Source organism: Pantherophis guttatus, chromosome 7, assembly GCF_059756535.1.
Source record: "Pantherophis guttatus breed Tessera chromosome 7, ASM5975653v1, whole genome shotgun sequence".
Classification (NCBI taxonomy): domain Eukaryota; kingdom Metazoa; phylum Chordata; class Lepidosauria; order Squamata; family Colubridae; genus Pantherophis; species Pantherophis guttatus.
Window position 1 is genome coordinate 43,828,923 of NC_142069.1, and position 15,480 is coordinate 43,844,402.

Sequence of the window (15,480 nt, forward strand, 5' to 3'; positions counted from 1 at the left end):
AATAGATAGTAAATATACAAATATATGTTGGAAGTGCAAGAAAGACGTTGGAACTTATGTGGTGGGATTGTGATAGTGCACAAAAAATATGGGACATGGTGTTTAGAGAAATTAGAGCACTTTTGAATGTAAATTTAGATATGTCACCGAGAATTGCATTATTATTGCTGGTGGAAAAACAGGATATAAATGAAACAAAAAAGAATTGATTGTAAATTTGATAATGGCAGCTAGATTAGTGATGGTTAAATATTGGGGACGAAATTGGGATATTCAAAGAAATGAGTGGTATAATGAAATTTGGAGTATGGCAACAAATGATAAATGAACAGCAGAAATTAAATTTAAAAAAGGGATGATCAAAGCAAACAATTATAATGAAACGGGGGGGATTTTATAAAATCAATGTTGGTGAAAGGTAAAGGGAATAAACCTATTCAAGAATATATGTTGTTTTGGAGGGGATAAGGGCACAATTAGAATATATTGTATATATATTATATTATCTTATAGAAGAAAAAATATAAGGGAAAAATGGTCTCCAGGGGTGGGGGTCCACTGTAATATTTGTATTATTTTTCCTCTTTTTTTGTATTTAGATGTATATGTACTATGTTTGTATTGTTTGTATTATTTATATTTTTACAAATTTTTAAATTTGTAAATTTTTTAAAATTTAAAAAATTAAAAAATATCTATCATCTGTCTGTCTGTCTGTCTGTCTGTCTGTCTGTCTGTCTGTCTATCTATCTATCTATCTATCTATCTATCTATCTATCTATCTATAAGTAATCCCCCCTTTCCAAATATTCAATGAAATCATATTTATAGCTTTATAAGTAATAAAGATAGACCTACACATAGAAAGAATTAAGGTATGGGTACGTCGTAATATTTTAATTTAACTTCATCTCAAAGCCAAGGTACAAGAATGGAGAGCAAAACTACTTTCTTTTCTTCTTCTACACAGGATTTTCAGTAATATAGAGACATAGCAAAGGATTTATTTGATTTTTGCATAAATTCATCATTAAACAATTAATACTGCGACATAATAATAATAATAATAATAAATATTGTCATTGTACATCATGTATACAACGAAATTGGTTTAGCCTCTACTAGCTGAATATTAAATATTCAGTGTGCAGTTTTAACTATTTTAAACTGCTGCCTGTTTTATTTTGCAGAAAATAGAATATAATCTAATGCCTTTAACTTATCTGAATATAATACCTAACCCAGTATTATTTCTTCTAAATAATTAAACCATAGAGACCTTGTTTAAAATGTTAAATTAATTCTAAATAAATGTAAGTTTTTTATTTAATATCCTTAAGGCTAGAAAATGTTCCCAATTTCTTTAAGTAGTTGCCTCATTAGTTCTATATTTATAAGTATTTGAATATTTTATTTACTGTTAATGATATGTCATTTATGACTACTTACAGAAGAAATTAAATAAAGAGAATGATAATTTCCTAATTTGGGTATGGCACAATAGTTTCTTTGAAAGCATCTAATAAATCGATTTCATGTTGAGTCACCTGAGTTCATGGAATTCAGGTTTTGTTTCTTCAAAAAGTATTAACCTTGTAATCCCATTCATGTAATATAAGACAGATAAACACTAGAAATTATCTAATAATGTTACCAATTGCTGGGAGGTAGAATAACAAAAAAAATATTTGCTGTAAATTTAAGTCATTAATGTTTGTGTTTGGCTATTAAGACTACTATGCAGAAAAATCCCAATAAAAACTATATTGCTCAGAATTATATACAGAAGTATTAATTTGTTCTATCAGAATTGCACATAAAAGAGTGATAGTGTCACTCTTGTAGGAGACCTACAATGGTCATAAAGATTGTGGGGAGGGTGTTGTTTGAAGTATTACACTCACTTCAGCATGCATCTTTCTCTTTATGGATGTTTTACAACATTCAGCGAATTTTTCTAAGTCTATTTAGGATTTCATCCCTAGAAATACTGGAAAATTACCTAGAATGGAGAGGATTTTAATCTATCTTGATTAGCCTATAAGTGTTGACTGGAGATGTTCTCTCAGGTCCCAAACAAATGGAGATGGAGAATAAACAAAATAATATTTAATAAGGATTTCATCCTGTAACTCAGTACTGTAATTCCTATTTATTATAATAGTACTAATATTTGTTATTGTTTGATGTATTTGTAGAACTAAGAAAAAGATTAAAAGACTGGTATAAAAATCCTTATAATAATTAAACATCCTTGAAACTTAAAGAGAAATTTTTTATGGAAAAGAAATTCATTGGCAGAATGTTACTGAAAATCATAACTTTAAAGGAGAAATGAGCAGCATTGTGCAGATCACATTAGAGAAGCAACATGAAACAGTTCATCTTGGTCCCTACAGCAGCCCCCTGAAAGCAGCCACCATTTCGGCAAGGAATTGTGAGTGTGCCACAGGTGGCCACTTCCAGGAGGCAACCACATAGCCCAGTGATGATTAGCTAGCCCTCCTTCCCTAACATGGCATCCAGAGATCTTGAAAAGGTAAGTGTGCAATGGGTGACATGTGAGTGGGGAGCAAACCCAAGGCCTGCCAGAACTTGGCAGGGCAGGATTGGGAGGAGAGAGGCAGAGGGCCCATTCATCAACTTTACATTTATTTTTTTTGACTCAGTATCACACAGTATTCATGTCAACATAGCCAGTTTCATAGACAATCTGCATCTGATGTTGGATTTGAACTGGAAAGACTAGTTCAGCTTTTAAAAATTCAATCACAATATGCTGGTTAAAGTGGTCATGACAAGTGGTCATGTAGGCTTCCATTTCATAAACAATAACAAGACAACTTTTTCTCACAGAAACATCCTCGCCAACTGAAGTGGAGAAAAGAAAGATGAATACCATGACAAAGTTTCTAGCACATCAGTATTGCCATCTGTTGGAAGCATTACTTTTCATTCTACCTTCACATTTTTAAACCAGAGATGTAGGAAGAGTGAAACAATTGCTTGCTTTTGAAGCAAGAATGTTGTAAAAACAATAACAACAACACCCACCACTGTTGCTCACAGAGTAATGAAATGGTAGACTTAATTTATGACATTATTCTGGCCTACTAGTATGGTTGAACACATGATATTTTGTACTCAAAGCATAATACATATAAAATATTTTCAAGATTGTTTCCATTTCATGACTTTACTAAACTTGCTAGCTGTTAACATGACAAACTTCACAAAGCTGCTGATCCCATGGATTTTAGCATTCATGTTTGAATCCTGTTTGAAAAACAGTGTATCAACTACATTGAAAAAATGACTTCTAGTTCCACAAACTAATGCATTGCATATTTAAAGTAATACATAGAAAACTAATGAATTAATCAGATCCATATGAATCTCAAGTTGTTACCACTATGTCTACAGGTCATAATGTTAGTGTATCTATATTTTAGGATTTTGCTGACAGCTCTGTAATCAGTTTCTCTCTAACCCATAAATGTGTATTTTTCCTTCAGTATGTGGGTAGTTGGAAAGTCATCACATAGTCAGAGAGCTTTTATTTACATATCAGTCTCTATATATTTATCTCTGTTTTTATCTCTGTTGCATAGATTAAATATTATTGATCCTGCCAACAAAGCAGCCAGCTAGTTAAGATTCATATTTTGATGTCTTTGAGGTCTCTTAGAATTATAACTGCCAGGATTCCAAACCACTGTGGTTTCCATTTTCAAATATGATACCTCTGTGGTCAAATTTGTATTTTACATTTCCTTGGATAAACAATCATTTGTGGGAGGTCTTACTTTATGAATCTTCTGCAATTAAGCTGTTAAGCTGTTTAAATGAAAGCATTTCATTTACTATATGTTTGTGCCAGTATACATATCCTTGTTATATAGATATAACAATTATATACTGTAGCTTCACAATTATATAGCTGTGAAGTAATGGTATTTGTGGGAGACGATACACACATAACAAACGGCAGCTTAAGGGTATAGTTCAAGAAGCCTTCAGATAAGATAGAAAGAGAAGATGTCAAGAAATACAGTTACAAATAAGCTTGCTATTGTGTTTTTTAATGTTATGCAACATTTTCTCACCATGAGATGGACAGCTGGACAGCTAGACATATCATGATTGCAGTGGGTATCAATCTGGTATATTTAAAAATACTGTATGACTCCTTGATGTATTTCGAGAATGTCTGCTCATGCACAATGAAGACTATTGTTGTCATACAAAGCCGTCAGCTGGTAAAATTCAAGCTCCAAGGGTAGGAAGGCTTTAGTTGTACATACTTTTGTGAATTATAATTCTTAGGACATTTTGGTCAGTATTGGCACATCTGGTAGATTCTTGTATTAAGTGATGACGTCTGAACTGAATGCTTCATTTCTCATTTTAAGAATGCACGCTGTTGATTATTCTTGAACTTTCTTAATGCAATGAAAAATTTAATTTCATCACAGACATCAGTAAAAGATACACTGGGGGGGGGGTGTTCCTGATTTTAACTTTACAGAAACAATGAATTGACCATTCTCTCTTTTAACATCCAGGATGATAGTGTATCAAAGAAAGATATTTCCAATTATCACAGACATAGTCCTTTCAAAAGCATAGGCTATTTCTATCTATGGTGGAAGCATAAGCATAGTTATGCTTACAAGAGCCCAACTAGAAGCAATCACTAAAAGTGAGCATTTCGATTCCTCATGCGTAAGCATAACCACAATGCAAAGTTGTGGTTCATTAATTATTAAATTAAATTACCTGATTTAGAAAAATAATTAAAGCCACATAAAGCATCTTTATTTATCATTACACCTTTAAAAAAAAAGTGCAATATAGTGTCGGCTGTTATATTTTACTTAATTCTAACGTAACCTATTTCCAATAGTATATACATTCGTATAGGTGCTGGTTATACAAGCAAAATATAGGGCCTTCGTAGTACAGTGGTCTAAAGCACCCTGTTATTAAGAACAGCTGTCTGCAATTACTGCAGGTTCGAATCTCGCCAAGGCTCAAGGTTGACTCAGCCTTCCATCCTTTCTAAGGTAGGTAAATTGAGGACCCAGTTGTGGGGGCAATAAACTGACTTTGTATAAATATACAAAAGAATGAAGGCTATTGCTTAGTGCATTGTAAGCCGCCCTGAGTCTCTGGAGAAGGGCGGCATATAAATCAAATTAAAAAAAAAATATTCAAATAAACCAGTGTTTGACAACCTTGAGAACTTTAAGCTGTGTGGACTTCAATTTCCAGATTTGCCTGGGCAGCAGGTCATCTGTATACTACGAGCCATGAAAGCCATGAAAACCACTTTGGGCCAGACATTCTCTCTCAGCCTAGCCCATCCCAGGTGCTATTTCTGATCCACACTCCCCTCTCACTCACTTTCCACCTGGAAGAGGGAGGGAGGGAGGGAAAGAAGGAAGGAAGGAAGGAAGGAAGGAAGGAAGGAAGGAAGGAAGGAAGGAAGGATTTCTAATGTTTCTTACCAGCTTTCCACAAGGATATTCAACTAGGAAACCAACAGAAAAGTGGAAAAAAACTGCTTTTTTTGCCATCGCATAGTCATTTTGTTTCTTTGTTTAGGTAAGGAAATCTCTCTGAAACAGTGACCCACTAGATCACAGGTTGTGTAATAAAGCTTAAAGTTGCTAAGTTTGAGAAACACCAACATAAACATTATGGGAAATAGATTGTATGAATATCAAAAAATATATGTTAATGAGGAAACAATTTAATTTGACACATCAATCATTTTAAACATATAGTGAATGAACTTAAAAGTTCCACCCTCCATTTTTTTGCATCACTCAAGGGTCCTTTTGATCTCTCCCAACATTTCTGCGCTCCATTTATCTCCCCATTTATCTACCTGGAACTTTAAAAGAAAACCTCGGGCAAGCCAAAGATCATATGTAACTGTCCTTTTAAAAGAAACAATTAGTTTAAAAGGCTTTTGTTTTAAAGAATATTGAAGAAATAGTTCATTTCAGGTGGAAAAATATATGAAAATAGTATGGTAAATGGAAAATATATATATATATATTCAGTTAGTTTTAAAAAGCAAAGCAATTCCTACAAAACATACATTCTGACATGTATGTTTTGGCTCCACACATTTTAAAGAAAGGTTGATACACTAGGAATTTAAAACCAGCAAGAGATGCGCATAAGAGTTTTGCAACACTCTTTTCTTCATTGAACCATGAACTTAAAGTTCCTAAAACTCTTAATCCCACCACAGTCCAGCAAGTTTGCCACATTACTATTCTATTCACATCACAATCTTTTATATAAATAATTACAAGTAAAGCGAACAGAAAATGTATGTGTTTATTTTTAACACATGCTCTTATCTGAATGATTTCAACGTGAAGAGAAAGATTCACAATCATCATTAAGATTTTGAATGTCACAAAACATAATTATAAGATTATGTTAAAAAAATTATAGATTGTGTTATTGCTTAACAGAAAAAGAAATTAGCTAAAAATATATATTCAACCTCTAATTGTATAATTATATAAAACAAGAAATTTGTTTTTGATAGACGAAACACTGCTTTGTTATACCAATGATCTTTCCTTTATTTTATAGTTAACTTTCTCTTTCTAAAAATCTGATCGACTAAATACTAGGATACTTAATAGCAGTTCCATTCCTGCCGTCTGATTGTTGTATTTAGATAAGCAATAGCTGGTTTGAATTCACTATGGGGAGCTTCATGATTTTTTAAAAAAATCAGTGAATGATTTTTCAGTGTTTTGTAATCTACCTCTCATACAATATATACCATTCATCCACAGTGTTAACACCCAAACTCCTTTGATGAAAAAACTATCTGAAGAAAAACACAATCACTTCATTTTAGGTTTGAAATAAAAGCAATTTAAAAACAGAGGAACAAAAGACTTTTTTCCGTTATGTTCAGCAAACAGAAATTATGATAAAATTAAGAATTTACTCTCTTTCAAGAAAAAAAAAACAAGATTATCTTTAGTAATTTTAGTAATTCAGAAATTTAGTAATTCTTTAGTAATTTCAGAAATTTAATGTCTTTAAAATGAGCTTCCTTCAGATGAAGCATTATCAGGCTTCAGTGTAATCAGTGAGTTTCCAACAGCCAGTTTCATCTCATTGTCAACAGGGATGGGGAAGTTAAATGTCTAAAAAAATATCTGAATAATAGTTTATAAACTGTTTTAAGCAATTACAGTTTTCTGAACATTAATAAAAGGCTTCCTTCCACATAAGACTTCATTGGTGTCACAGTTTCAGTTTTGTTTTGCGGAGCTTGAAAAGACTTCTTGCATAAAGAAAGCCATCTCAGGTACAATTTGATTAAGGAACTAATCTGACCTACCTGGACTGCATATCTTGCTGAGTTTTGGACTGGCCACTCTCAGGAGGATTCGGAGAATGAGAGATGTGTTGCTGTAGCTCTACCAAGGACTGATAGTACTGCTGTTGTTGGTGCTGCTGCTGTTTATAACGAGACAAACTGAAAAACAGTCCTAAAATGGCTTTCAAATTTCCATTTCTTATTTCTGCACAGACAAAAAGAAGGAAATGAAAATATCGAAATTAGCTTTCCTTCACAGATGTGCCTAATGGACATTATCTATTGTTTCAGTTCCGCAAACTGCCTTATATTTGAATTTAATATGACAAGATTTTTAGAGATATTTATGATGGAATCTCATGTTTCATATTGGATATTAAACATAAATTTTATATCATATGCTGAACTTTTTTAAAGTACTTACTGGCTCATAACACCAAATTTATCTACCATAAATATATTCAAACACATTAATAGCACATAATCACTATTCAAAAGGTAACAATTTTGTATAATTTCAATGTGATGATTATTTACATTTGGTGATGTTGGCCGATAATTTCATAATCCTGTAACTAAAGTGGTATTGTGCCTTCCTTCAGCTATATATATAATACTAAATTCTGCTGGACTATTTCATACATTTCTATATTGGGCTGTTTCTGTAGACAATCCAGAATCATTCAGAAGCATACCCAGTCAATTCATGTCTTGGATTATACTGGTTAAATGTGTTTCCAAGCCTAAATCAAAGTGCTGCATACGATTTTTGAAGCTTTTTGTTACTGGAGACCAAGTTACAGATTGTCTTTGTCAGAACTAATCTCTTCACACTTTAAGAATTGCAAGATAAAGAAATTTAACTTTGCAACAAAGAGGAGTTTTCATGTTGGAACCAGTAAAAATCCAATCTCATACTTAATACCTACACATTTATGTGTACAGAGGATGACCAGAGAAGTAGTTAAATCTTTATCTTTAGCTGATTTTTGTCTAAGTTGCTTCTGAGAGGAAAGAACTGTTTTGAGATCATAAAGTATGTTCTCAATATCCCACTGTTAATTCCTGCTCTCGAGCATTAACTGTGTCTAATGCTAGGACCAAAAGTCACTTCATTCTTATTCATTATTATACTGGTATAATAATTATTTTTCCTTCTATTTATTCAGCTCTGGTTTTTACATCAAAAAAGTATTGTTGGTTCCTCTGAAATTATACCAGCTGACATATTTGAGAATTTCATCTTAATTTCTCAGAAAAAAAAAATAAGTTAAAATGTTTCTTATGCTTAATCATACCTTCTTTATGATCAAAAGAAGATAGAATAAAAATCTGTAGGGCATTTTTTTCTAGTTCCTGAATCTAGACTTTTTTTAAAAAATTCTCTGATAAAAAGTCATCTGACAGATGTGGTTATAAAAATAATACAAGCTTATTCATCTTTAACTGAAATTTAAAAACATTAAATATATAAAATTGTTACTACTTTCTTGATAATAAGAAATGTTTTTGATATTGATATTAATATGATATACATTTAAAAGGAAATGTATACTGATATTGTGCAACTGAAAGACGGAAATACATAATCAACCATTTTTAAATTTTGTAAAATATTTGAGTAATATATCAAAATATTTCCAACTGATTTCTAACTGGCCTGTTTTTGCCATTCAGGCTTCCCTGATCAATGGACTTAAGGTAATTGAAACTTATCTACATGATAACAATAAAAATAAATGTGAAAATCTCTTTTAAGAACTGTTTTTGAGAATACATCATCTTTCAGAATCACAAAAAGCTATACTGAATGTTCTGACTAGGACTATCAATAATCACTTAGGTGAGATGGGCAGTGTAGAAATTTAATAATAAAAAAATACATATTCTAAAAGAAAATGAAAACTGACACTGTATCATTCTTACAAAAAAAAATTCAAATATTTTATGTTACTTCTTTCTTTATCAAGAAATAATTTATTTCAGGTTTCTCAAGAAATGAACAATAACATTTGAATGAGTCTGAAAACTTTGACAATAGCATAATTAATTTCATATAAAACAGAAATTCAAAAATAGTAATTGTGCATTCTAATAAAATAGTTTCTGACATCACTTCAACTAAATATTAATGGTGAAGCTAAAAAAACAGGATTTTTTTAAAAAAAATTTAATTTGCCCCGGGATAATATAATATGTGATGCAAAGAGTAACAAATTTAAACAAACCGACAAAAGTTTTAAACCATTTGATTACAGTGTGACATGAATGCACATAATTGTTAACAGAACCGACGAAGGTAATAAAATCATTAGATCTGTTACTTTAAAATGAGATTTCTTGTGAATTTATAGGCTTATTGACCATGCTAAATTTCAGTTATTTACACAATGCAATACTGTATCATATTCCTGCTATGTTCAGCAATGTACTTGGAAATTACACCATATATCTGTTTAGAAATATAGGTAAGAGATTAAATGCACAAAATATACCTAGGAATAAATCAATAATTTGAGTATTTCATTTGACTTCCAAATGAAATATTTATTTTCTTATAAAGAAACAACTGATTCCAAGAAAATAAAGTAGGTAATTCATAATAAAGATTTTTTTCCAGATGGCAAGTTGAAAATAGAGTTCATGAACTTTTCAGAGAGATATTTTACTTTCTTGGTTTATATGTGGTTCTCTTACCTTCAGCAGAAAGACCTTGGACATTTACTCCTCTGGCTGCCAGAAAGCTAAGGCAGACATCAACATTCTCAATCTGCAAAATGAACATGAAATAGCAAAGCAGTTAAAGGCTATTTTACGAGATGAACTTGCTTGCTGCAAATGGGTATGGGAGGAAAAAAAACCCAAAATGAATAGTTTACATTCATCACATAGTCCAGTTCTTTAGCAAAGTTAACAAGAATGATTACTGCTAATTAGGCAGCTGCTATAAAAGCTTTCATTGTCCATTTTGGTGCTTAAAAACAATTCATAAAGGGCTGATCCAGAATGGCATGCTGACAAATCACCAAGCCACCTACGTACGAGAAAACTGGATTTTGAACACTCACATAAACAACAATGAAAGTTTCCATACAAGCTTGAATACTGTGGTATGTCCTAAATTGTGGGAGACTGACTGCTTCAGTGAAAACACATCAACAGAGCAAAGTGTGCGTGTGTGCGTGTGTAATGAAATGTGATTTTGTAAATAAACTTATTTTTAAACTTTGCCTGAAAGAGATCTCTTCAAATTCGCCATAGAGTCTGTAAGCAAATTCAGTTACTACTCTGGTAACATTTGAGGTTTGTTTTAAATTGGTAATGTTATTTATTTTAATCATAGCTACCCAATTTACATACAAATCAGAGTATGTAGGTAAGTAAAATGACATATAACAAACAACCACAACCATTGCAAATAATAAAACATATTATTTTTGATGCAATTTCATCCAACCATCCAAGGGCAACCATCAGGACAGCTGTCACAAAACCCATTATTTTGGAGGAAGCTGCATCTTTAGAGTCATCCAAAAGGCGAGCAGGATCAAGACCATCTAAATTTCAGAGGTAATGCTGTTCCATAGAGTAGGTGCAGCAAAAGAAAAAGTGCTTCTCCTGGGATCTATTAATTAAGTGTTGGACATGTTCTCTTTGTCTTATCTTATTGGAATGGGCAGACAATCTTGCAAATTGCCCATCCCTGGCTAAGATTGGCTTTATAGGCCATCTTGAATTGACCCAGATACTTACTGGTAACCAATATAACTCACGTAGTAAAGGTATTACATAAGCATATTGAGGCATGCTTAGAATTATTCGTATTGCTGTATTTTGGACCAGCTGTAGCTTCCAAGTAGTCTTCAGAGACACTCTCAGGTATACTACATTGCAGTAATCTAGATGGAAGTTGACAAATGTGTGGCAGACTGTAAGTAAGACTTCCTGATCCAGAAATGAACAAAATTGGCACATAAAATAGCTTTGCATAGTCAACCATGACTGCCACTTGCTGTTCAAGCAAGAGACCTTCCAAATTGAACCCTGTATGGAGTAATACTATACTAACATGAACCAAATCAGGAAATTCCCTGGATCCAGGTGGCCCCCAAATGCTCACCCATTCAGTTCTGCTAGAGCTGAGTTGTATAACTTGTATATCATCATAAAGTTGCTACTGAGCTCTAGAAGAATAGGTGATCTCATCCAGCAGCTTCATGAAGATCTTAAACAATGGCAGGAAGACATCTGAAAGTCAAGATACCCCATAGGGCAGGGACCTAAGCCTTGATGTCATCACTCATCAATACTAATTGGAAATGACTTGGAAAAAGGAGGGAAACTATTGTAACACCATGCCTCTCGCTTCTAACACTCTGATCCGTCCAGAAGAATACCATGACTAGTAGTATTGAAGACCAAGATCAAAGGAGGCCAGGATGGATGGTTTCTTTGATAGGGTTGCCAGGTCTGCTTCCAAAAAATAGCAGACAAGCGGGGGGGGAGGGGGTTAAGTACTAAAAAAATATAAAAAAAATTTACAATTATATTATATATTTTCTTACAAACATTTTAACATGTATTAAAATAATCACTTCAAAACTTTACTTAAAATTCAAAACATCAAGTTTATTATAATAATATGTAAAATATTAAATTACATTTTACTTTGCTGTCGTGTGTATTTTTTATTTGACTGCACAGCTTTGATCAATTCCCGGGTTTAAGGAATAATTCTTTAATTTCAGTATAACGTTGAGAAATATTAAAAAATATACAAAGTTCACTTTGAACTGATACAAGCAGTCGGTTATGTTTGTCAGTCCACAAATTTCCCATGATGCTGAAAATTCGTTCAATGTTTGCATTTGATACCGGAATTGATGCACAATACTGGAACAGTTTCAGTAAACTCGGAGCTGGCTCTTTCTTGAAAAAGTACGTCCACTTATCAAGGGATGAATCGCCCTGCAGATGAACATAAACTTCTTCTAAGGCAGAAATTTCATCGAAGAGAGGGTTGGGTGGAAGTTCTTCTCACCATGGTGATAATAACCAGATGTTTGTCATTTCTTCTAAAGTTGGACGATTATTGCGATCAATTAGATTGAAACAACTTAGCGTCTCATATACTGAATCAGTGAAATTATACCACTTTTCTAGGTACGCAATGGCTCTTTGATACACGTTGATGGCTTCTTTCTTGAACTTTTGCACGGCATTCTCAGGCAAATGTTTTTTACGTAAGGCAAATAAAACTTTCATTCCAAAAAACTGCTCATCGTAATTTTTTTTGCAAAGAATCACGTAGCTTACACATGATAATGTGAAGATCACATGCAAGAATTTTCTTGCTTTCCAGCTTCAGTAGGGTGTCTTGCATTATTGACATGAAGAAGTGCGTGAAATATAAATACAATTCTGAAATTGTTGGTTCATCGTCCTTTGCGAGTTCATTTTCCTGATCCGAAATAAGGTTCCAGATAATCTTATGGCACTCATCAGATCCAAGAGAAATAAAATACCATTTTAGAGGTATCCAGTTTAAAAGAAGTCTTTCGACCACTTTAAACAAACTTAACCAACGTGTTGGAACATGGCGCAAAACTTCATGGAATTCTGACTCACAAAACTCAAAAAATGATTTCAACTCTTCTCGTTTCTTCGCAGAATTCAAAAATTCGGCAAAAAACTTCAGCACTACATTTTTGATATCAAAAGATAAAATGCTTTAATGCATTTTTTGCGCTGTTGTGTAAAATGTGATTATTGCAATGAGCATTCGATCTTTGTCTCATTCTAACTTATGAAAAAAAAGACAAAACGCGATTCTCCTATCCTTATTCTCTTAGACTGTACAGCTTTAGATTACGTACCATTTCATCATAAAGCTTTTGAATAAAAAAAATGTCCACTATTTTGTGAAAAAAAATAGTGAACATAATGTGAAAAAAGTGGACTGTCCACTCAAATAGTGGACACCTGGCAACCCTACCTTTGAAAACCAAGGGATTCTCTGGATTCTCTGTGCAGAGACAGAGCTTTAATTCAGTCTAGGCCTATAACCACTTTCTCATTCCAAAAGGTTAAAAAAGCTTAAAGTTCAACCAAATCCTCAAGAACATCTGCATCATCTGCAAAGTCTATACTTAGGATAGGAGCCATCTTATCTTCTTCATATGGTGTCATCAGAATTACAAAGAAGTTGATAATTCTTTGCTTATTTCAATTGTGTATAAGAGTTGATAATATGGACTTAAGGTCATGGGGTAGGCACTAGCATCTTGGTAATGCTGGGCAGAGAGATGATAAAAGACAGGAAGCAGGATACTTTTAGGACAAGAGTATCTTGTGCCTTGTGCCTTCTAGCTTCTTGACCTCAAACCCAAAGCCTGCTTATGTTATACTTAGTACCCTACTTGACAATAACTTTAAAATATATACAAATATATCATTTTGTAGATATGATATTCATTTTGTGAAAGATACAATTTTTTAAAATCTAGTGGCCTTCCACTACTTAAAAACCAGTCATACTTATGAAAGAAATTAGAGCCATTTCTCCACTGCTGTAGTGATTTGAAGAACTTTCTAATGTTACTTAAACATTGGTGCACTGATATAAAAATCTTTCCTCATTACAGACATAGCTGAGTGATATTAAAAGACACTGTCAATCACTACTGAGGAAATGTTCTACATATCTAGAAAGATACAAGACAGATAATACGAGATAGAACCAAAGGGATGAGACATGGAAAAATTGCTGAAGTATAAAACTAAATGCTCAGTGAATCAAATTGCCCTATCCCACCAATGAAATGAATGCAGAATAGCTATAGGATTTATGACCTGCTACAATTGATTATTGATTTGTTGATTTATTAGCTGGATAATTTGGGGAAATTTTAATTCTCTTCTATGCCTTAAAGTTCTAAAGATATAAAATAAATACATTTTAAGTCAACAGTTTAAACTGCTTTGAAGTTCAGTTCATTCTTAAATGCCATATTAAATTGGACAAGTTTTAGAATTTATCAGATTAAAGATTAAAGCACTTAATAATCTTTCAAATGTTTTGCAGATTTGATAGCCCTTCTGGTACTACTGAGAATACTTAATGTTACAATTTCACAGTCCTTCCCGAAGGACTCAGGGCGGTGAACAGCCAACAGATAAAATACAGAAAATACAAAATTTAAAACAATATTAAAATTGAAATAAATTAATTTGGCCCATAGTTAAAACACTCCTATATTAAAACCCATAATTTAACAATTTAAAATTAAAACAATTTAAAAAGTTAGGTCAGGCCATCCCGGCTTGATGAAATAGAAATGTCTTTAAGGCATAGCAGAAAGTGCGCAGATCCGGGATCTGCCGTATCTCCGGGGGCAACTCGTTCCAGAGGGTAGGTGCCCCCACAGAGAAGTCTCTCCCCCTGGGGGCCGCCAGCCGACATTGTTTGGCTGACGGCACCCTGAGGAGCCCCTCTCTGTGGGAGAGTACTGTTCGGTGGGAGGCTACTGGCGGCAGAAGGCGGTCTTGTAAATACCTGGGTCCTAAGCCATGGAGCACTCTAAAGGTGGTAATCAATACCTTGAAGTGCACCCAGAAGACCACTGGGAGCCAGTGCAACTCGCGCAGGAGAGGTGTTACATGGGAACACCGAGTCACCCCATCACCACCCGCGCGGCCGCATTCTGGACCAGTTGGAGCCTCCCGGTGCTCCTCAAGGGGAGCCCCATGTAAAGAGCATTACAGTAGTCCAAGCGGGATGTGACGAGGGCATGAGTGACTGTGCGTAAGGCATCCCAATCCAGAAAGGGGTGCAACTGGTGGATCAGGCGAACTTGATAAAAAGCCTCCCTGGCCACAGCCATCATATGCTCTTCCAAAGACAGCCGTGTATCCAGGAGGACACCCAAGTTGTGAGCCCTTTCTTTGGGGGGCAACGACTCGCCCCCAAAATCAGCGATGGGACCAACTGACTATATCAGGATGCCGGAAGCCACAGCCACTCGGTCTTGGACGGATTGAACCTGAGCCTGTTTCTCCCATCCAAATCTGCACGGCCTCCAGGCACCGGGACATCACATCAAGGGCATCATTGGGGT

The 15,480-nt window shown here is 33.9% G+C and overlaps 1 protein-coding gene across 3 annotated transcripts in view; it reads right to left on the reverse strand.

Annotated features, from left to right (window-relative positions):
• NAV3 (neuron navigator 3) overlaps positions 1-15,480 on the reverse strand; it is a 218,772-nt gene that overhangs the window by 124,591 nt on the left and 78,701 nt on the right. For all 3 annotated transcript variants that reach the window (XM_034402974.2, XM_034402973.2, XM_087874078.1), the window contains exons 4-5: positions 10,061-10,133; positions 7,385-7,568 (exon numbers count right to left, since the gene is read on the reverse strand). In XM_034402974.2, the coding sequence (XP_034258865.2) occupies positions 7,385-7,568; positions 10,061-10,133 (257 nt within the window). The remainder of the gene's footprint in view (positions 1-7,384; positions 7,569-10,060; positions 10,134-15,480) is intronic.